The sequence below is a fragment of the Lynx rufus genome, unplaced genomic scaffold (genome assembly GCF_022079265.1).
Source record: "Lynx rufus isolate CCGP_SWC_20201006 ecotype Redwood Valley unplaced genomic scaffold, mLynRuf1.p SCAF_4, whole genome shotgun sequence".
Classification (NCBI taxonomy): Eukaryota; Metazoa; Chordata; class Mammalia; order Carnivora; family Felidae; genus Lynx; species Lynx rufus.
Window position 1 is genome coordinate 99,066,760 of NW_025814856.1, and position 21,570 is coordinate 99,088,329.

Consider the following 21,570-nt stretch of genomic DNA (forward strand, 5'->3'; position numbering starts at 1 on the left):
ACCATAATTGAAGACCATAAGAAGACAAAACAGCAGACGCATATATTTTGGAGCAATAGGTTAATACTTTTGGTCTACTGTTTATCAGACATCACTGGTTATCTGTAAGAACTTACATTATAGTCAGGGAGTATGGATCACTCACACATGAAATATGACTCCTAAATTTTTTTTGTGGCTAAATATTATTTAGATTATTTCTCTCTTTTATTTCTAACTTATTATGATTCTTTGAACTCAGCAGATGTTTCCTTTCAGATGGGAGGAGGAGAACATGGATTTAGATTGTGCTCCACAGTCCACTAGCAGTAATGTAGGATTAAAATGTGAGAATTCCATCCTTTCCCGAATGCCTCCCTGGTCTGCTGCTCTCTCTTCTTTGGGATTAAGCTCTCAGCTCAGGAAACAAGATGGGAGGTGGGTAGCTTCTTCTCCAGAGGCCAAGTACTTGGGCTTCCCCCGAAGCCTTCCTGGGCTGAAGGTGCCTCATGCGTAACAAGGAAGAAGCAGTTCATTGAACTTTGATAAAGTAGTAATTTTATAAATAGTCAGTTACTAGTACAATAACCACTGTTAGATACTATGAGCAGATAAAAGCGGTGAGTCAGATTTTTTTGTTCCCCTGATAAAAAATTTCCAACCTTCTGTGTTCATTGACATTCATCCATTCATTTATGTGTTTATTAAACAAATAGTTATTGAGCAGCTACTCTGTGTCAGGCATTGTGCTAATGGCTGAATATACAATAATTAACAAGATTCCGTCTTTTCCCTCAAGGAGTTTGCAGACGAGATAGAAATAGAGATAGAGATAGAGATAGAGATAGAGATAGAGATAGAGATAGAGATAGAGATAGATAGCGATCTTATTATTAGTTTGTGTTATGACAGATCCTGTCTCTGACACCCCACAATCATCACCTTCAGTGACTGGGAAGGCCCTATTCTCTCCTGCCTTCCCCTCTCAGGCTCTGTTATACCTGGAAAGATGTCAAAGAGACCATCAGTCAGCTGACTGTCAGCCTATTACTGGTTGGTACCTTGAAAGTCAAAGGTCTAGTCTTCAGCTTTCTAAGTCCAGAAACTTAATAACACATTCAGATTTAATCAAGTTCAGAGTGACTGATTCTTGCTGTTCTAGCTTAGAAAACACTTATTTCTAGACCAGAATACTAATTTTCTGATTTACTTTGGGAGGTACAGCTGATATAATAACCAACATTATTCATATGTTCTGTTCTCTCTCCCCTGCTTGGTAGGTTCATAAATCAGAAAGTTGCTCAGTGAGCATAAAATGAGAGTAAAGTTAACTGGATGTGTATACGGAATATGCTCATTAGACTAGGCTGACTGATGAATGGCCTATTTCACCGCAGCGCCACTGTTACTTAAGCATTTTTGTGTCCCTCCAGGACTCTCCCTCCCCACTTCCCAAGAAACGGACCTCAGTATCATTAAAATGTTATGACATTGCAGGGGCTGATACAATGTGGATTATCAGAGTGGGATCTACCTTTGTTGTCCTCAAAATCCAATTTGAGGAATAACATTCTGTAAAATTCTTAAGTCCCTTGCAATATAAGACTAATCTATTTAGAGCTGAACTCAACAGAGGTTTGGTATGGTTAACCCAGTTTCCCTCTCTGTGTGTGTGTGTGTGTGTGTGTGTGTGTTCACATGTGAGGTTCTTACAACTCATTGGCTCATCAGAAAAAGAACTAGAATGAGGTTCGGCAAGACCTCAGGTCTACATTCTTACGTAACTCTCTAATCCTGGGAAATTGTGTTCTTCTTCAAACCCAGATTAAATCTCACCTTCTTTAGTGGACTCTTAGTATACTCTCCCCATTTCCGGGCACAGTGAATTATTCACTTCTCTCTGATCCCACAGAAATTTTCACACTGTTACCTGTGCTTCTATCACTTTGTGTATGATAAGTAACCTAGTTGTCAAGGATGAGCCAGTTTTCTCATTCATCTTTTTCATCTTTGTGTTCTTGGCCCCCATCAAAGAGTGTGGCATATAATTGATGCTTCATAAGTTTCTTGAATAAATTAACCGGCATGCCTCTCCAGATAACCAATGCAGGTTATCAAACCAAATCTGGTCCCTACCTGTTTTTATAAATAAAGTCTTGTTGGAACACAGCCATACTCATTTGGCTATATACTGTCTACTCTGATGCTACAATAAGCAGAGTTGAGCATTTGTGACAAATACTGTATAGCCCAAAACCTAAAATTTTTGCTATCTGGCCCTTTACAGAAAAAGCTAGACCCCTGGTCTGGGCCTTTATGTGCTTCTACTCATCATTGCTGTATAAACTCTGAAAATATCTTAGTCTCTGGTTGCCATTTAGCTAGATTTTTTTTAAGTAATATGCCATTATGTTTGGTCTATTAATTTACTGCAAGGTAATAATTAAGTTGCAGCTGTATTTCACTACAGTTTCAAGGCTAACAACGTGCTGGAATTATTGAACAACTAATTGAAGTTGGATGTTTTCTAAATTATGTCAACACCACATTCACAAATCATCACTTTGTTGTATTTGAGGGACCTCAGTGGAAAATAGGGTATAGAGAGTCCCCATTGTAACTAGATAAATGATAAACATCTATCCCCACTTCAGTTAAAGCAAGAGGAAGTATAAGATTATTTGCAGAGATTTGTAAAACAAGTTATATGACAGTAGAAAGCATGAAAATATTTTCCTCATGCTCATTCTTTGAGTAGCCTAATAATAACATTTTGGTCTCTAAACTTCCATAACAATGGGCTTTTGTTCAGATAAGGTTAAAAAGAATAAATTAAGCACTATCAGTTTTCTACTTGTGATTTCTAGAGGTTATTATTCAAAGTGTATATAGGCCTGTTAGCATATTGCCTGACACAGAACATGCCTTCAAAAATATTTGCTGAATTGGGGTGCCTGGGTGGTTCAGTATGTGAGGTGTCCAACTCTTGATTTTGGCTCAGGTCATGATCCCATGGTTCGGGGGCTCCACACTGACAGTGCAGAGCCTGCTTAGGATTCTCTCTCTCTATCCGTCCCTCCTCCCCCCCCCAAAAAAAAATAAATAAAATAAACTTAAAAAAAAAGTTGGCTGAATTAATGTCCTGGCAAGTAGAACCTGGCTTTGCAAAATCTTTACAGGATTCATTTATTATTGATATAATGCATTAGGCTCTTATACATGTAGAAATTATAAATTTTATCATTGGTGAGAGGAGGGGCCAGGTTACATCTAGCTGAGATTGGTAAATAAGACGTGACAAGGAATGTACAATTAGAGTGAGCATTGAACTGTTTGGGTGGGGTGAGGGGAAGGATGGGAAAGGAAGGCAGATAAGGCAGGGCAGTGGCATTAGCAGAGACAGGCACACAGGAGATGGCTTGAAAGGAATGGGGCTGCCCCAGCCTGCCTGAAGCAGTTTGTTTATGCAGTGTAGATGATTGCAATTAAATTGAACAGGAAGGTTAAATCATTAGCTGTAGGATTTAAGTGCTGTAGATACGTCTCTGTATTACTAGGCAACCACAGATGTTTGAACAGAGGGATAAAAAGGAAAAGACATTAGGTGTGGGCAAGATGAGTCAGGAGACCCTGGGAGGGATAACCTCTAAAGAGGAACAATAGACAATGGCAGAAAAGGGCCATGCAAGAACCCCTGAAGTGTAAGTTGCCCAGACACAGGGGAAGAAAGTGAGGAGGACAAAACTGATCACAGGGTTTCTAGCCTCCGAAAATATGGCCCTGTCATCAATAGAAAATAAGGAATCAGAAATATTATGGGAGGAAGACAATGAACTCTTTTTTTTTTTTTTTTTTTTTTAATAAAGAAGGTCAGGAGAGAAGCTGGTCTGGAGGAGCAGCTTTGGGAGTCCCCAGAGGAAAGAAAGAGGGAGTCAGGACTCTGACTGCAGTGAGAGGAAGGAGAATGCAGCACAAGACAAGAAAGAAAGGCCTTAGCATGTAGCCATGGGGAGATCATTTACTACCTTTAAGAATGAAGGCCAGATTGCCAAAGTGTAAAGCTGCTGTGCCCAACCTGAGGGCTCAGACTTCCGATTGCTCTTGAAGGTAGTATTGGAGAGATTTCAAAAAGCCTGATGGAAATTTTACGTAAACCTGAATCAATAAACAAAAACAAAATTGCTTTTTTTTTTCTTTTCCTGAAATCCAGCCAATCCAGTGTTGGTTTTTATGTAGACTGGAAGTCCTAATATGCATTAAAGATGTATTTGATTGATTTAAAACAGGGAAGTGCATTATTACTTAATCTTGCCTCTTCAGCCTTGTGAAAGCCTTCATTTAAGTGTTCCTTGGAACACAGTTTGGCAAATGTGTGAGATAATGACATGAGGTTGCCTAGCAGCAGGCTCTGTAATGGGCAGAATCAGGCTTTTAGTCCCAAGATGCCCAAATAACTGCGACACTAATAGGTTACAGAGTGTTTCCATGTACATCGTCTCATCTGGTCCTCTCACTACTCGTTAAAACATCTCCCAGCTACCTCTAATTCAGAAAATAATTAGGCAGTCTCCTTTTAAACTTTGCACAGTCCTAGCCATTAAGAGTCGCCTTAGGATTGATCTGAAGGAATCTGGCACCTTTTTTTTTTTCCTTTGGCTTCTATTAAGAAAATCGAAATCCTACTTTTTAAAAATTCTATGTCCATTAGCAAAATCACCTCAGAAGGTATTTGTGCCATGACCGTGGAGTTTCTTTATGTGTATATCTCACATCTGTGGCTATTTAATCCCGTTACCCTGGGTGATGATGCAAATATTCATAATAAATATTTGAGACAAGAAGTGGATTTTGATGTGGACATATCTCTGACTCTTCTGTTCCATTAAGTACATTCCAAGGAATTATTGTAATCTAAGGATCATTAAAAATATGAAGAGCTCATTGCTAAAAATCTTGAGAGTTTGTAAACATCTTGTGCTTCTTTAAGAGCTTTGAATGTAGACTCCTAAATAAAAACTGTGTGCGCACTTCATGTTTTGTGTGTGTGTTTAGAAATTTCTCCTGAAATACAACTATAAGCAAAATTAATTAGCAAGGTTAATTAAACACTTCTGTAGGAGCACTTTTCTGTCTATACTCCATACCAGAAAATTGCTGGAATATTTTTAATTTTACAGAGATAGAGACAGACACCAACAGACAATTAGGAAAGAGTAGTTTCACACACCAATATGCATCAAATTTAAAACACCCTTTGTTAGTCATCTCAGATGACTGGATGTGCTAAAACTTAACACTGAACAACATCCTTTGCTAAATAGTTCCAGATAGAACCTTATGAATTATCTACTATGTTTAAGGAGGAATAAATGCCACCCATGGAATGTAGCTCTTACATTTGACATTGAACGCCATTCTCAAAGCCTCTCCTCTGATTGGTTTTTGGCATCATTTTGAGTATTCCCATCCCCCAGCAGCTGCTGCCCTTGAGAGCCAGCATAACTCAAAGAGGCAAAGATCATTCAGCTTCAAACACTGAGGAAATTTTGGCATCTTCCTCATCATAGGAGGCCAGCCAAGTGCTCCAACCCAGCTTCTAAGAGAAGCCTTTCAAAGATATAAATGTTTTATAGCTGAGCCCCAGCTTAAAAAGTCTCCCCCATGATCTGCCCTCCTCAGTTCCAGAACTGGCCACAGGCCATTAGCAAGGGAGAGACCAGAAAGGAAGGCTTTGACTCTCACTTTCTCCCTGAATCTCCCAGACTCTCAGGCCTGACTTTCTGTACTGGACTTGGGAGAAATGGGGGAAGTGGTCTGGGTTCCTGTCAGAAGGCACTGAAACCCAAAGGCAGGAAAGGTATGAAGCACAGAGCCCAAGCATTATTTCTTTTTAAAGTGTATTTATTTATTTATTTTGAGAGAGAGAGGGCTCATGTGCGCCCTTGTGCATGAGGTGGGGTGGGATAGAGACAGAGGGAGAGAGAGAATCCCAAGCAGGCTGTGTACTGTCAGCATGGAGCCCAACATGAGACTCTATCTCATGAACTGTGAGATCATGACCTAAGCTGAAATCAAGAGTCAACACTTAACCAACTGAGCCACCCAAGTGCCCCCAGAGCCTGGACATTTGAAACAGAGTTGAAGCCAGAGAAGGAACAAAAGGAAAGTCATGTCAGTCCCCTTCTTTGAATGTAAAGAATTATGGGTGCCTGGGTGGCTCAGTTGGTTAAGCGTCTGACTCTTGATTTCAGTTTAGGTCATGATCTTGAGGTTCGTGAGATCAAGCCCCATGTTGGGCTCTGTGCTGACAGCACAGGGCTTGCTTGGGATTCTCTCCCTCCCTTTCTTTCTGCCTCTCCCCCACTTGCATGCTCTCTCTCTCTCTCTCTCAAAATAAATAAACTTAAAAAAAAGAATTATTTGATAGTGTTTATTCTTGCTTACTTTGTTCATTCCAATATATCTGAAGCCAAAACTCTTTGTGATGAATGTTGGGCTTCTGTCCAGCAGGACCTCTCCTGGCTTAACTGAATGTTCCTCAACATAGCTGTGTTTCCTCTGGCTTAAAAAAAAAAAAAAAAAAAAAAAAAGGCATACATTATTTTCTTTTATACTTTGGAATTGGGGTAAACTCCTTAGATTCCGAGATGCACTGACTTTTGACTCATACCCTAAAAAAATAATAATAATTGGTCTTGTTCACATGTGTGTGTATCCTAGATGGTGCCAAAGATCCCAAATCACTAAGGGCATCCAGTTCACTGGTGGTACAAGGAGGAAAAATTAAGCGCAAGTTTGTGGATCTGGGGTAAGCATTTCATGATGTAACACACAAACCCTCTGTGAAGGAAGGACTAAAAGAGAAAAATGTCAGTTTCCCCTTTCTGACTTTGTGCTGTCGTTATAGGGCACCTTTGCGAAGGAATTCCAACAAGGGAAAGAAATGGAAAGAAAAAGAAGCCAATAGATTTTCTCCAGGTAGCAGGTATGGGTGGGTGATCTACACTTTCTGGCCCCCTCCCATTGTTCACCAAAATCAGTGGTCAGTATCCATGAGCTGAGGCAATCTACCAAGAAGTGAGATGAAAGAGAAATTGTACAATCAGCTTGTTTTTGTCTTGCCCCAGTTATAGCCTACACTGGCTTTGGGAATATCCACTGGCTTAGTTGCAGAATTACAGTCACATGTGCAGTTTCAGTAAATGTTTATCTAAATACAGCATCAATGTGATATGTCAACTGGGCACATTTCAGGTTTTTGCCTGGCTACCCACAGTACTAGCGTCCTGTTTTTGTTAAGTCTGAAAGGGTAATTTTACATTTAAGAACCTTGTTGGCTTTCAAGACTGTTCTGTCCCCATGCATGAAAGAAAGACCCTCGTCTCTTGCTGGACTTAGCTGTTTAGTTGATTTTTTTTCAGGCCCTACCAATTCTGCTTATTGTTCAATAAAGACTTCCCTGTAGAGCAGTAAGCTTTATACTGCATGCTGTCAACTTTTAACTTCAGATTTGTATCAGGAGACAATAAAGCATGGAGCTTGACTGCCTGGGTTTGGATAAGAGCTCTCTGAGTTACCACCTTTAAAATCTTGGACAAGTTATTTAACCCGTTTGCCTCCACTTCCTCATGTGAAGGGTAAATAACAGTAGCTACCTAATTACTGTAGTGTAAGGATTAAATGAGTTTTCATACAAAGCATTTAAAATGCCTCTCTCTCTGTCCCCCTCCTGCTCGCACTGTCTGTCTCTCTCAAAAATAAACATTAAAAAAAAATTTAAGGGGCGCCTGGGTGGCTCAGTCGGTTGAGAGCCCGACTTTGGTTCAGGTCATGATCTCACGGTTCATGGGTTCGAGCCCTGCATGGGGCTCTGTGCTGACAGCTCAGAGCCTGGAGCCTGCTTCCGATACTGTCTCCCTCTCTCTCTGCCCCTCCCCTGCTTGTGCTCTGTCTCTCCCTTTCTCAAAAATAAATAAACATTAAAAAAATTTAAAAAAAAAATTTTAAACTCTCTCTGCCCCTCTCCTACTTGCACTCTGTCTCTCTCAAAAATAAACATTAAAAAAAGTGGGGGGGCACCTGGGTGGCACAGTAGGTTGAGCATCCAACTTCGGCTCAGGTCATGATCTCACAGTTCGTGGGTTCAAGCCCCGTGTTGGGCTCTGTGCTGGCAGCTCAGAGCCTGGAGCCTGCTTCGGATTCTGTGTCTCCCTCTCTCTCTGCCCCTCTCCCACTCACACTCTGTCTGTCTCTCTCAAAAATAAACATTAAAAAAATTAAAAAATAAATAAAATGGTACCTGGCACATAGGTATTTAAAGCTAATAATAAAGATAACAATTTTCTATAATTATTATTTGCAAGTTACAAAGCAGTTTTACATTTATCACTTTATTTGGTCCTTATAAAAAGATTGGGAGGGCAGATAATAAATAATGCCATACTGTATTAAGAATTTCACCTTCATAGCATTTAATTGATTTACCCACAATTATGCAGTGGGCAATTAATGCAACAGGACTTGTGCTTCCTGTCGAGATGTCTTTCCAACACAACGCCTCACCTCCAGTTATTTATGTATCTAATGATGTGTAAATTTCTTTATGAAATTTGGGGATCATCTCATTAGTGTAGACTAAGTAGGAAACAGAATGCTAACAATAAAAAATCGTAAAATCACTTGGGGACCACTTTCCTGTTTTATAGGTTGTCCTCCACTCTTTCTTTTTTCTTTTTTTTCTTTTTCCTGGCATACAACTTGGTGAGAAATTGTACCTTCTTCCTGGGATTCTGGGACAGTAGGGTGGGGGATGAGAAGAGATAATTCCCAAATTAATTGTGTTAGTCCACTGTTGTTTTGTTTGTTTGTTTGTTTGTTTGTTTTTAACGTTGTGCACTGGAGAAAGGATAAAAAGCTCTGTTTACATTGAGGACCCCAGTCTCGGGAAAAATAAGTCAATGATACAACACAAAAGCAATTTAACTTCATGTGGTTTCAGAGTAAGAAATATAAAATAGTCTACTATGTGCCTTAAAATTAAGTTTAGAAAACTATAAATATACTCAGGATTAAAAAAAAAAAGGCAATAAATAATGAAACTATTTCAGGGAGAGAGAGATGCCAAGATACACAACGGGAAAGAAGCTGGGACACCTCTCTGGTAACACTGCAGTCCTTTTGGTCCCTGGACTTCTGAGACAGTCACTACCTGTCACCTTCAGGCTCCACCCTAAAAGGGATGTAAGTGAGGCATCCAGTAGTGGGGAGAAGGTTTGACTCAATTTCATCATAGTGGCCAGCGGGTATCACCCCCTTGTACAGAGTGAACAGCAAGCAAATCTTGATTCTGTTGGTGAGTGCTCACCTTTCTCTAGGCAAACCCCAGGGAGTCAAGGGTGGGCTATCCCTACAGCTAATGCCAGCGTTTGCACCAGCAGCCAGCCAGCTCTGTTTTTAAAATATTAACTCTGGAGTCTTTCTGCTTCAGTGGTCACAAGTATTTACACACATACCAATGCTACAAAATCGTTTTCAATTAGAATCATAAATGTACAATTATCTGTAATTATAGTAAAGTTTTGACAAGACTGACAGGAATTCATAGAGTTGAAATCCTGAAAGAACAAGGGAAGAAGAGGGACTTTTTCTGTGTCACATAAATGACTTTTTGAGCTGTCACAGTAATTGGTTAACGCTAATCAAATCTAATGACAGTCTGTGTTCTCCTATAGAGATTGATGATGGGCCCAGAACCTTTTAAAACATATGGCAGGAAGCAGAGTTACTGCCCTGTAGGAGCTTAATGCATTGAGTTGGTTTCATGGGGCCCCTGCAGGTAGGTGGCTGATAAGCACCGTGAGCTGCAGGGTCCCCTTCCAGCTATGGAGGACTGGGAATAAACTCATCACCTCTATGCAGCCTTCTCAGAAAAATGAGGGATGATTCATGGATTGAGTTTGTAATCTTATCTCTTAGGCTTTTCATTATTAGGCTGTAAAAATCTGATGAGGTCAGTCAATCAGTTATAGCCTGAGGCTGTCGGACTCTAAAGAGGCAAGACAGTTTGCTAAGTTCCGTCTTGGTCTTCGTTTTTTCCTTCTTCAGGAGTTAAAAGTTTACTTTATTGTATTCCTTGTGGAGGCATAATGACTCAAATACATGAGCAACATGAAACAAATAGATAAGGTTAAGTAATTATAATAATAAATGAGCCCTTCCAAAAATATGGCTTGGTTCTATCCTTTTCCAATATGTCCTCAGTGAATGTGGATTTAAATAGGCAGCATAGCAGATAACAAAAGCAGGAAGCATGTAGTTGTCAGAGCTTGTTCAGACCAAAGAGTAAAATAAAATACTATCCTAATTCTAGTGTAAGTAGCCACTGATGTCAGTGGAGGTGCCTGCTTTGGAGCTCTGTGGAAGAAGCTCCCAGTTGAGTTGCTGAATGGGACGATGGGAAGCCCTGTGAGCAATTACGTGTCTCTTAGAACAAGGCTAGACATGTGGGAAAATGACAAGGGAGGGAGATGGCACTCCTTTGTGGAAGTGAATTTGCAGTCATCTTAAAAGTATGAACTGTGGGAAATCACGGTGCTGGAATCCAAGCATTCATCCTTGCTTTGCAAGGCTCTGAATTTCTTGGAGCTTCGTTTCCCACCAAAAAATAATTAGGCGGATTCAAACTCCGTAGTCTCTGATCCCCATCCATCTCTGTCTATGCTGTCCAATATGCTAGCCTCCAGTCAGATGTGGCTTTTGAGCACTAGAAATGTAGCTAGTCTATACTGAAATGTATTGTAGGAGAAAATGCATGCAGGATTTCAAAGACTTAGGATGAAAAAAAAAAGTGAAATATCTTATTAAAATGTTATAATACCAATTACATATTGAAATAATAATATTTTGAATATTTTGGGTTAAATAAAATAAAATTAATTGTACCTTTTTCTTATATGACTCCCAGAAAAGTTTGATTTATATATGTACTTCATATTTCTGTTGGATAGCGTCGATCTGTATGATTCTATGTAAAACATCTTCTTTTTGAGTTCTAACTTGTCATTTCATTGATCTATAAATTAGCATGTTTTCATGTTTGTTTATTCTTCTTTTATTTTTTTTAATTGAAGTATAATCAACATACAGTATCATATTAGTTTTAGGTACAGTGTAATGATTCAACTACAGTTCTATACATTACTCAGCACTCATCACAATATGTGTACTCCTTCTTGTCTATTCTCTTTTAAATCTATACCTGTTCCTCTGTGTTCCACATATAATTTGTTTATACACAGAGGTACAAAAGATACAATAACATAATTTATTTTAAAGGCAAATTGGATAGGGGGAAAAAAAGGTAAAGCAAAAAGTAAGGTTGGTACTTAAAATATAAAATCTTCAACAACAACTGCATAATAAGTATAACAGTGGCTTTCAGTAAAAGCAAAGAGCATGATGTCAGAGTAAAGAGCCTGGATTCAGTCATAGCTGCCGCTTAACGTCTTGGGCAAGTTCCTTAACCTGTCTGTCCGTTTCCTCATCTGTAAGATGGAAATATTCATACTTCTTCAGGTCATCAGGAGGATTGAGAGTCACATTTAAGCACATTTTAAGTCCTTAATAAATGTCAACAGTTATCATTACTAGTATTATTATTTAAAACCATTCTGATCAGAGGAATGTAAAACAGAGTATTCTCTGTATGTATTTTGCTGGCCATCTTGTTCATCCATTGTTAATTTTAGTGATATCTTGAAGAATGGGTGGACTGGGGATTATAGTTCAGACAACCCTTCATAGATATTTCTCTCAAGGAAATCTTAGGTAAATCAAGGCATTACAGTGAGTTTGAGAACATTCCAGTGACATGTGCCTGGAGGGCAGCTCTGCCCTGTTGCTGAGCAAGGGCACACAGCCTCTGCTCTTGAGCTGGAGTGGAAACAGTCCCTTTCAGAAGTGTTGATGAGCAAGACGAGCAAATGTGCCTGAAGAGAACAGCACCTCGCCTCTGCCTAACAGAGACACCCCACAGAAGAGCCAACATTTCTCTTAAAAAAAATATATTAAAAGTATGCTTTTAAAAGGTGCGCCTGCGTAGCTTGGTGAGTTAGGTGTCCAACTTGCGATTTCGGCTCAGGTCATGACCTCACAGTTCAGGAAATCGAGCCCCTCATTGGGGCTATCAGCGCAGAGCTCCTTGGGATTTTCTCTGTGTCTTTCTGCCCTCCCCTGCTCACATACCTGCTTTCTCTGTCTTAAAGTAAATAAATAAACATTTTTCAAAAATTATTTTAAAAAATAGGAAACAAAAATGCTATTGTAAGTGGCCAGAAGAGAATGGCCATTAGAAAATAGCAAAATAATTTGAGCCTGGCAGGTTGTTGGGTTTTTTTTTAAGTAATTTTATTTAATTTATTTTTAAAGTTTATTCATTATGTCTGAGAGAGAGGGAGAGAGATAGCAGGGGAGGGGCAGAGAGAGGGAGATACAGAATCCAAAACAGGCTCTAGGCTCTGAGCTGTCTGCACAGAGCCCAATGTGGAGCTCAAACTGGTGACCCATGAGATCATGACCTGAGCCGAAATCATACGTGTAACTGACTGAGCCACCCAGGCGCCCCAAGCCTGGCAAGTTTTAAAGCAAATGTTTAAATCATGAACAATGGTGATGAAAACTCAGTAAAGCTCCTACAGAGTGCTTAATTTTGACAGTATAACTTCTGCAGATTCTCTCCTTCACTTGATATTTTTCATGACCAGAGGTTGCTTCATTCTTAAAAAGGGGATTATTTGAGTTATAAATTAAAAGTAATTTATTGAAGTCTCCAGTTTTTACAACTTAACCTTTTTTTGAGTTTCAGTTCAACTTACAAATCTTTTTGTTTTATTTATACACCTAGTAAAATTTTGTAAGAAAATAAAAGCAGTCACTTTTATGGAGACCTCTGAATAACGTTAGCTTAGACTCAGTAGCACAGACTTGTTCCCCCCATAATTGCCTGTCCTGATTTTAGAAAACTGCGTTTATAAATGTAGTTTATTCAGTTTTCTTTTTAAGTACTTGCCAGCGCTTGAAACTTGACAAACTTTTACATTCCTAACATGTCAATGCTTTTCCACTTGAAAAAACTCAAAAATCTAGTAGATTAAAATGGTAACATAGTGACTGTAAACATCCAGTGCTCTTATCAATTTGGTTATTTTACATCTTAAACAATTAATCATATTAAGATAGAATCAACAGACAAACTTCTCTCTCAGATTTCTAATAATACAAATTTTCTTAAATCCTCAGCAATATATTTATTATTCCTAAACCTAACATTTTTATTTTGATAATATCAATTTTATTTTACATAATCTTCTTGATGTTTCATTTTAAATCTTCCCAGGGCGCATGGGTGGCTCAGTCGGTTAAGCGTTCAACTTCCACTCAGGTCATGATCTCACGGTTTGTGGGTTCAAGCCCCGTGTCAGGCTCTGTGTTGACAGCTCAGAGTCTGGACCCTGCTTTGAATTCTGTGTGTCTGTCTCTGCCTCTCTCTCTCTCTCTCTCTCTCTCTGTCTCTGTTTCTTTCTCATCCTCTCTCTCTCAAAAATAAATAAACATTTTTAAAAAATTAAAAAAAAAAAACCTCCCCAATATGGAGGGAACTCATTAAAGGAACAGTTTCTCCATCTCATATGAATGTAGAGGAGGAAAAAAATATAACCTTTTTTCCTTCTACCCTCTTGGGTTCTTTGGTTGGAGTCCTGTAAATGAAATTGACAGAAGATAGATTAACAAGAGAAAAGCATACAGATTTATTTAATGTAAGTTTTGTGTGATGCAGGAAACTTTATAAGGAAATGAAGACTCAGAGAAGCAGTTAAGCCTGAGCATTTTAATGCTAGATTAGTTGAAGACTGAAAAGTCTTGGAAAATATGATAGAACATAAGGGTATGAACTAACAGTAGTAAACAGTGGGGAGCTTAGCAAGGCCTATTCGTTCATTCATTCCTTCAGATTTCTCTAAGTGTCCCTTCATCTACAGAGATAAAGATGTTCCTTTCCTCCAGGTATATAGGGAGGGCACCTCTCATGTAAGGGTCTTATGACCTGCTTCGGGAGCAGTGGGGGAGGTCAGAGTACCTACCATTTGTCAGATTCCTTTACCTTAAAATATTTGCTGTGCCAAGTTACCATATTCTGTGGTTAGGATGTCCAGAAACCCTGTCACAAGTTAAGGTTAAACAGTTACCATCTCATATGGGCTATCGGTTATGGATTAGAGGTTTAGACCGTAACTCAGGGTCTGGAAGCAGGATATGTCTAGGGTGGTTGGCCTAAGCTGCACATGGACACCTGCTTGTCATACCTGTTAACTGTCAGGGTCTCCAAGTGCCCTTCAGAAGGAGCTGGCTTTAAAATTTCAGTCTCCTTGGTGGATGTTAGAACTTTACAGAATTACTTGATCTGATTTGAGTAAATGGAAGTCTGCAACCCTTCCTCTGATTGCCCCTAACTTTCTCTAATTAACCTCCATAACTACCTGCTTAAAGTCTATATTATGCTTATACTTTTTATGTTCTGCCAGTTCCTGAACTCCTAATTTATCTTGATGACATTCAGTTCTATTCCAAATAACTTCACACACCTTGTATTTAATGTAAGACAAACCAAAAAAAAAAAAAAAGCATTACTAAGGAATGTTTACCTGGGCAACTTAACTTCGGGGTGCTGACCCCAGGATGAACTGGTTTCAAGATGTATGGAATTGGGTTAGCTGCTCTCTAGAGTTGTGAGCTATAAACCACTTAAATGCCGGGAAACAATTACTCCCTCCACCTCACACACATCACACACACACACCCTTGGCAATTTAATATTACAGAGATTTAATTTGAAGCCATTCTTTTTCTCAGTTACTAACAATAAAACAATCGGGGTTACATCCGTGACTTGTAATTGCATTTTTACCAAAAATGATAGTGAGACTTTAGTGTACAACTTAAAAAAGAAGATGAATTACAGAACACATACCTATTTTGACCCTCTGAAAACTATTTTCAGATCCAGTAAACATTCATTTTTACCAATCTTGATTTTTCAAGGGGATTATTAAGGATCTATATGAAGCTTATGCACCTTACACCGTAACCAGCTCTCAGAGTCAAAAAAGTCAATAGAGGGAGCGAGGGAGGGAAGAAAGGGAAGGAAGGAGAAAGAAGGGAAGAATTTTATGTTATTCTTGACAGATTTCTCCACAAAGTGAAACAGACTCTGAGTGGTCAGTAAGGCACGACTATTTCCAAACTCTCTCTGCTCCTTTTGTAGGCCCAAGAATTCATATTGTCCAGAGGGACATTGGTATTTATTTTAGAAAATATGTCTGGTAAGCTGATGGATCTGTAATTATAAAGTAATGGAGAGTTTGCTTTTTTAAGTAAATATACTTTGGGTCCAAGCAAATGGAAGCATACTAACCATTTGGTATACTAGGAAACACACAGAGATTATATCAGTTCATGGGGTTTTAGAGTCGAGACTACACAAAGAAATGAGGGGTACAGGATACAGCCTCAGCAGGGGCACAGTCAGTCTGGAAAATCCTCTTCAAAGGAGGCCAGGACCTGGTGGTTTGCAGCTTTGAGGACCATGGTTGTTTCCTTAGAAGTAGGCTTTCTTTGCTTTCTACGTGACTGCTCCTCCATTTCTTCCATCATCTTGCATAGAAAGCTGGAGAAGAAAGCCTCTGAATGTCACTGGAATCTGAGCATCCATGATGTCATTCATCACACTCACTATGGCCTCTGGATCGGTCTTCAGTGCTGCACATACAATTTGTCATGGGATTATTAGTCTTGAATATTTTCCTGGAATTGAGGCTTTTATGAAAAAGTTTAATTAGATGTGGTCTTGGAATTTTGTTTAAAATGTTGTATGGTCAGAATAGATGTTGAACTGAAAGTCCTTTTCAAATAAGGCATTCGAATGACAGCAGGTAGGCAAAAATATTCTTATTTCCCGCCTATTAAAAAGAAAAATGGCGATGGTGGTGGCTGTCCCAAAAGCATTGTTTCAAAGGCAGTTCACTGGGAGTAGGACAAGATAGCCATGCTGTCATTAATTATAACCTGTTTATAAACTTTAAAACAATATCCATATATTTAAACCCTACTGTGCCTTTTTGAATTATGGGTGGAACTCTTAAAAAAAAAAAAAAAAAGCTTCCATGATACTTTGATTAATTGATCCAGAAGTTTGTAACCAAAGGGGGAAATAATCTTTAGGTCCAGTTTATCTCAAACATGTCCAGTTATAAGAATGTGGAACTGCAGAAAAAATATTTTTGTGTTTCTGCACAGTTAGAGGCTTCTGAACATTTTTACTGGACTCTGGGACCTGAGCTTCGAAGTCAAGCCTCAAAAGCTAAATTATGACTGGATAGATAGTGAGAACTGCACAGATTTACCTCCCTAGTGAGAACTGCACAGATTTACCTCCCCAGAGGTAAAGTTTCAAGGAGTAGGATGGGGAGAGAGGATGAGACCCAGCTTGATGGAGACATTCCCAGGGTTGTTCAGCCTGAGCTGTTGGTCTTATCTCCCCCCAAGACAATATATTACTTTCTGAAGGGTAAGGACCCAAGATCCTTCCCTAGTTGAATTTGTTTACACTAAAGAGATAAGATTTCTCTCCCTCTGCCAGAGGGGAGGTAAGAACAGCACTATGTCCCTCTCCTATATAATCACCCAGATTGGCATTGTTTAGATTCCTTACCTACAGTGTAGACCAAGTATGGGATGACAACTGGTTTTCATTGTGTCCCTCTAGAAAGAAGAAATTAGGGCATGGGGAACCAGTGCAATCATTTTCTGTAAGTAAATGGTAACTTGTTCTGCTCCAGAAGCCTCATCCTTGCATCCAGGATAATATAAATAAATGTAGATATTATTAAAAACTTTAAATGTCAGCTCAGACATGTGTTAAAATATAGATTCCAGGCAAACTCCTCCCTTCCTCTGTCCCACATTCGAATTCAGGAATTCTAGGTGCCTATGAATCTGTATTTGAGCATCTGCCCTAGATGATTCTTACCAGACTTGTTTGGGAAACACTGCACTGGTCCATGACCCAGGAATAAAAAGTGCTTCTTGCAGAATACCAGTCTGCCTCTGCTAGTATGATGTCTCAAGTTCAATTATTCTACCCCCTCTGCCCCATCTTTTAATAGTAAGTAAGTAGAATTAAGGATACAGAATTTTTTTGTAATTTAGACTTTAGGATGAAATTGAAGGTTGACCAACATCTCTCATTGGGCTTTCTGTCTTATCCTTACAGTCCCTTTTATTGTTTGTCTGTTTGTTTTTTAAGGAACTCACCATCATAATTATCAGGTATTCTGGAATCTTTAAATGACCAACTATTTTACTCACCCAAACTACGATCTCAATATTCTACCAAAATTTCACTGATGTCTCCATTCTCTTTAATCGTTATTTTTGTAATTCTTTTATATTTGTATATTGCGTTGCCGTTAACAAGATGCTTTTACATTTATTGTCCCATTTGATTCTCAGAGTAGTCTTTGGAAATAAACAGGGACTGTTAGGAGTGTTCTACTAGTTATGTAAACTTGAAATGAGAGTTGAGAAGCCTGTGGGTCCTGAGTTGTCTGGCTGTGGTGTGGAGGCACTTTTAACTGAAAAGGAATCTCTTTGTTGGCATGACATCAACAGCTAACATATAATAAACATTGTAGCAAATACCATTGGGACATATTGAGGGTTGCCCTCTTCTAAGATGCACATTAACTGCTGTCCATTCCTGCCTCAGCTCTTGGTAATTATTTTTCTCTAACCAAAAGATAAATGTAAATATGCAAGTACTTGCACTGATAAGAATATCAGTCTTCAAACTGTGTTTCTCAAATGACTTTGAATCCTTTCAATGTTAAACAATAACCATAGACCTTCATACTTTCACAGATTCCCAAGCACTTTCACGCATACTATCTCATGTAATTCTTAACAACTACATAGGAGATACATAAAATACCCACGTTTTACACAGGAGGAGATAGAGGCTAAGAGAAGACCAAGGCCATGTACTCGAGAGGTGGTAGACCCTGGACCTCCAAGTAGGGTATTAAGACTTGTGGCCTGGTCTCCTCCTAGAAAAAGGCACTCAGATTATGATGAAAAAGCAATAAGGGATGTGTTCTGCTTCAAGCATCATAAGCCCTGACATTTCCAAAGTATTTAAATACATCATTTTCCAAAGTCTCATACTCTTGGCAGCATGAGTTCAGAGGAGGCCAGGAAAGAATGCTGGCTAAGAGCTAATGGCACTAATGGTAAGGCACTGCTGTGTCACCCAAATAAGGGGACTGCTGCAATGGTTAACCTCATAGCAGTTCTAGAAAGATGGTGCCCCGCCCTGACTTTAATTCACCCACATCCATTTATCAGGCAAATTTCCTAAGAATTCACTATGGCAAAGCACTATGAAAATGTTGACCGCGGGGCACGCGGGTGGCTTTGTTGGTTAAGCATCTGTCTCTTGGTTTCGGTTCAGGTCATGATCTCACAGTTCGTGAGTTTGAGCCCCACATGGGGCTCTGTGCAACTTAAAAAAAAAAAAAAAGGTGGTGGGGGTGGGGAAATGTTGACCATTGTTGTAGAATCCATTTCAGTTCAAACAAGGTAGCTACTAAGCTTAATGTCCTAGTAAAAAATGCAATTTTTTTCCTTTGTTGTGTAGAACAATATCTCAAACTCTTACTTCGAACTTGATTCAGAGTCCCTTCAGAATTCAGTTAAACAAGTGTCACATCTGCCCTTTCTTTGTCTAACGTGCCCATTTGTCTCATAATACAGGATCTTCAGAGGCAGGCTGGAACACTGGAAACCGAAGCCATCCCCCACAGCGCAGGTCACCACCCGCTCACCATGCATGCCTTTCTCGTGGTTTAACGAAAGCCGAAAAGGATCCTATTCCTTCAGAAACCTGCCTTCACCTACAAGTCCCCTTCAGCCTTCTCCTGAAACTCTAATTTCAGATAAAAAGGGGTCCAAGGTAGACAACACATGGATTTAAAAAGCAAACAAGAAAACCCCAAATCCTTCCTCCTCTTCAGTCTTTGGAAAGCATTCTCAACTTGTGTGTTTACTCTGGACCTGAGAAACCAATGTGATAACACTGCAATAAACCATGCATGGTATTTCCTGTGTGGGGAGAAAGAAAGCCTCCGTTAACCATCACCTTCTTTAATTCTGTTCCATTCTAGATTGTACGTTAATCTTTGATTTGCCTGTCTTTTCACATACTGCTGTTTAATCTCAGTTTGACAGTTAAGCCATGCTGGGAAAGATGCATTTGAGTCATGGACCAGTATGATAGATCTGTTTACGAAGTATGCCACTTTAAATTACATTACAAGACTATCTTTACCGCGTTCTTCGAGATTTACTGGAAAACAAATAAATTTGGGACTGAATACGTGTTCAATATATCTAAATGAAACTCTTTAAAACAAACCAATGCTGCCATAGCCCCCTTGCTTATATCTTCTTTTAAATCAAACTTCCATGTTGAAAACGTTATAATCTCATCACCAAAGTTCTTAACTTTAGCAGAATTAGAAAATACAAGGCATGGATGTTGTTTGTTTTCAAATGCACAATGGTTATTTCCAGCATGACGCTGCAAACCTTACCTAACATTTTATTGAAGCACATACGGTGGCTAACTTTCACATGTTGTTTGGTCTCCTTTTATCTGTGTTTGCTTTTCTTTCTCAAACAGAAATGTGTGATTAATGTTACTTGAATTTAACTCTTTTCTTGAGGTCAACAGCTCACAGGGTTTTGACAGGGTTTGGGGCTGTGTCTCTGTTGACAATATCAAATAGTAATGTGTTGTGTTAAATGCTCTCCTGCTTAAGTGTTCTACTAGCCTAGCTCTCCACGTTCTTGGATTTCGTTTCCATGTCTGAAGTTTTAGCAGACCTTGGGGTTTGTTTGGAACTGATTTCTCCAGCCTCTGGCATGGTATTCATTTTTGACAACCGACTGAACCCAGTGGCAAGGGAACCTAAAGGAAACCTAACAGTCCAATCCCTATGGAAGTGGAATATGAAACAAGATGGTGTTGGCCAAGGGCTTCGAGTTCCTAGGAAGCCAGTCATTCTAGAATTAGTAGCAAGAAAGTCTGGGCAGCAGTAGATCACTCTGATCTTGTAACATTTTTAGTACTGGATCTGAGAAATCTAAATGTAGTTGGAATAACTCTACTATTATCTTGCCACGGAGAGACTCCAGATTTGGTGTAAGACATTTTCACGAATGCAGCTATGTGGTCATTGTGAACGTATTTGACTTTAATATCCACTGAACGTTTTAATGAAGATCTGAGGAACTTTTGTTCACACCCCTCCCCCCACCCCTTGCCCAGCTCCCCCCCCCCCCCAGGTGATTATTTGGAAAGTGTACCTGTTCTGTAGCCTCTTTGGTGCTCTGTCGATGCTGTGTGAGAGTTGTGTTTGAGCATGTAACTACTCATGTATTTACACTGAGACTGTGACCTCCCCCAGAACTCATCGTCTTGAAGGTCATATCCAGGGGAGGATCTGCCATTTCTCACAGTATTTATCACGGCCAACAGCAAGCGATCCTTCCCAGGGGGTGCTCAAGCTACCTTTCTAATATGGATGGCCATCTGTTCCTAATAACTCAGGCTCTCCACACCATCTTGTATTTTTACTTGCACTGTTACTCATCACAATTAGGGTCAAAGAAGATAGGCTTATTAATATTACTCCTCTGAGCAGTTGCAGAGGATAATGAATGCCGTATCCTTGAAGAGAGATTAAAGAATCATTTCTCCAAAACACCTATCCTCCTATCTGATGGAGAAAGCACCCAGAATTCCCTATCAATTGCAAAAGGCACAGTGCTCTCAACCACTGCCACTTGAAGGTCATCACCAAACCAAATATGATTTTCTCCTAAGATTACTTAAAGAGAGGCTTTTTAGAACTTGCAAATACACCTACCTCTGGTTCCCTCGCTGTGCTCATTTAACACTGAGCTTCATCTACTTTTACAGAATTTTACCTTCAATGATGACTTCAGTCCCAGCAGCACCAGTTCGGCAGACCTGAGCGGCCTAGGAGCAGAACCCAAAACTACAGGGCTCTCCCAGTCCTTAGTGCTGTCATCAGATGAGGTATGCTCATGGCACTCAGATCCTCCACTGTTCCCATCACCTACCACCAGGAAGACGTTCTTAAATAGATTTTGTTATAAATCATTGGGATCATGGTTTCATGCTTGATAGGAAATCATGATTTCTCTCCCTCTCTATCTCAACGTGAAGACAAAGGACTGTTTCCGAGCCCTTTAAGCCCTCCAGGGACCTTCTCCGCCTTTCTCTGATGTAATTGAGATGATGCTAACCAGAGGGGTGGGGATGGGAGCCTGGGCACTAGAGAGCACACATAGGGAACAGCTCAGGAATCAGGGGAGTTGACAGACTATCCATCCCCTTTCTCACTCGCCTCCCCCCCATCATCACCTCTGCCCAGGACTCTGATATTCCCTCTG

The 21,570-nt window shown here is 39.6% G+C and overlaps 1 protein-coding gene across 4 annotated transcripts in view; it reads left to right on the forward strand.

Annotated features, from left to right (window-relative positions):
• The window catches only part of PPP1R9A (protein phosphatase 1 regulatory subunit 9A), a 317,596-nt gene that overhangs the window by 292,672 nt on the left and 3,354 nt on the right, over positions 1-21,570 (forward strand). For 2 of the 4 annotated variants that reach the window (XM_047096569.1, XM_047096568.1), the window contains exons 13-16: positions 6,700-6,787; positions 6,887-6,964; positions 18,844-19,042; positions 21,074-21,193. In XM_047096569.1, the coding sequence (XP_046952525.1) occupies positions 6,700-6,787; positions 6,887-6,964; positions 18,844-19,042; positions 21,074-21,193 (485 nt within the window). The remainder of the gene's footprint in view (positions 1-6,699; positions 6,788-6,886; positions 6,965-18,843; positions 19,043-21,073; positions 21,194-21,570) is intronic. The other 2 variants (XM_047096570.1, XM_047096571.1) reach the window with 1 other exon arrangement.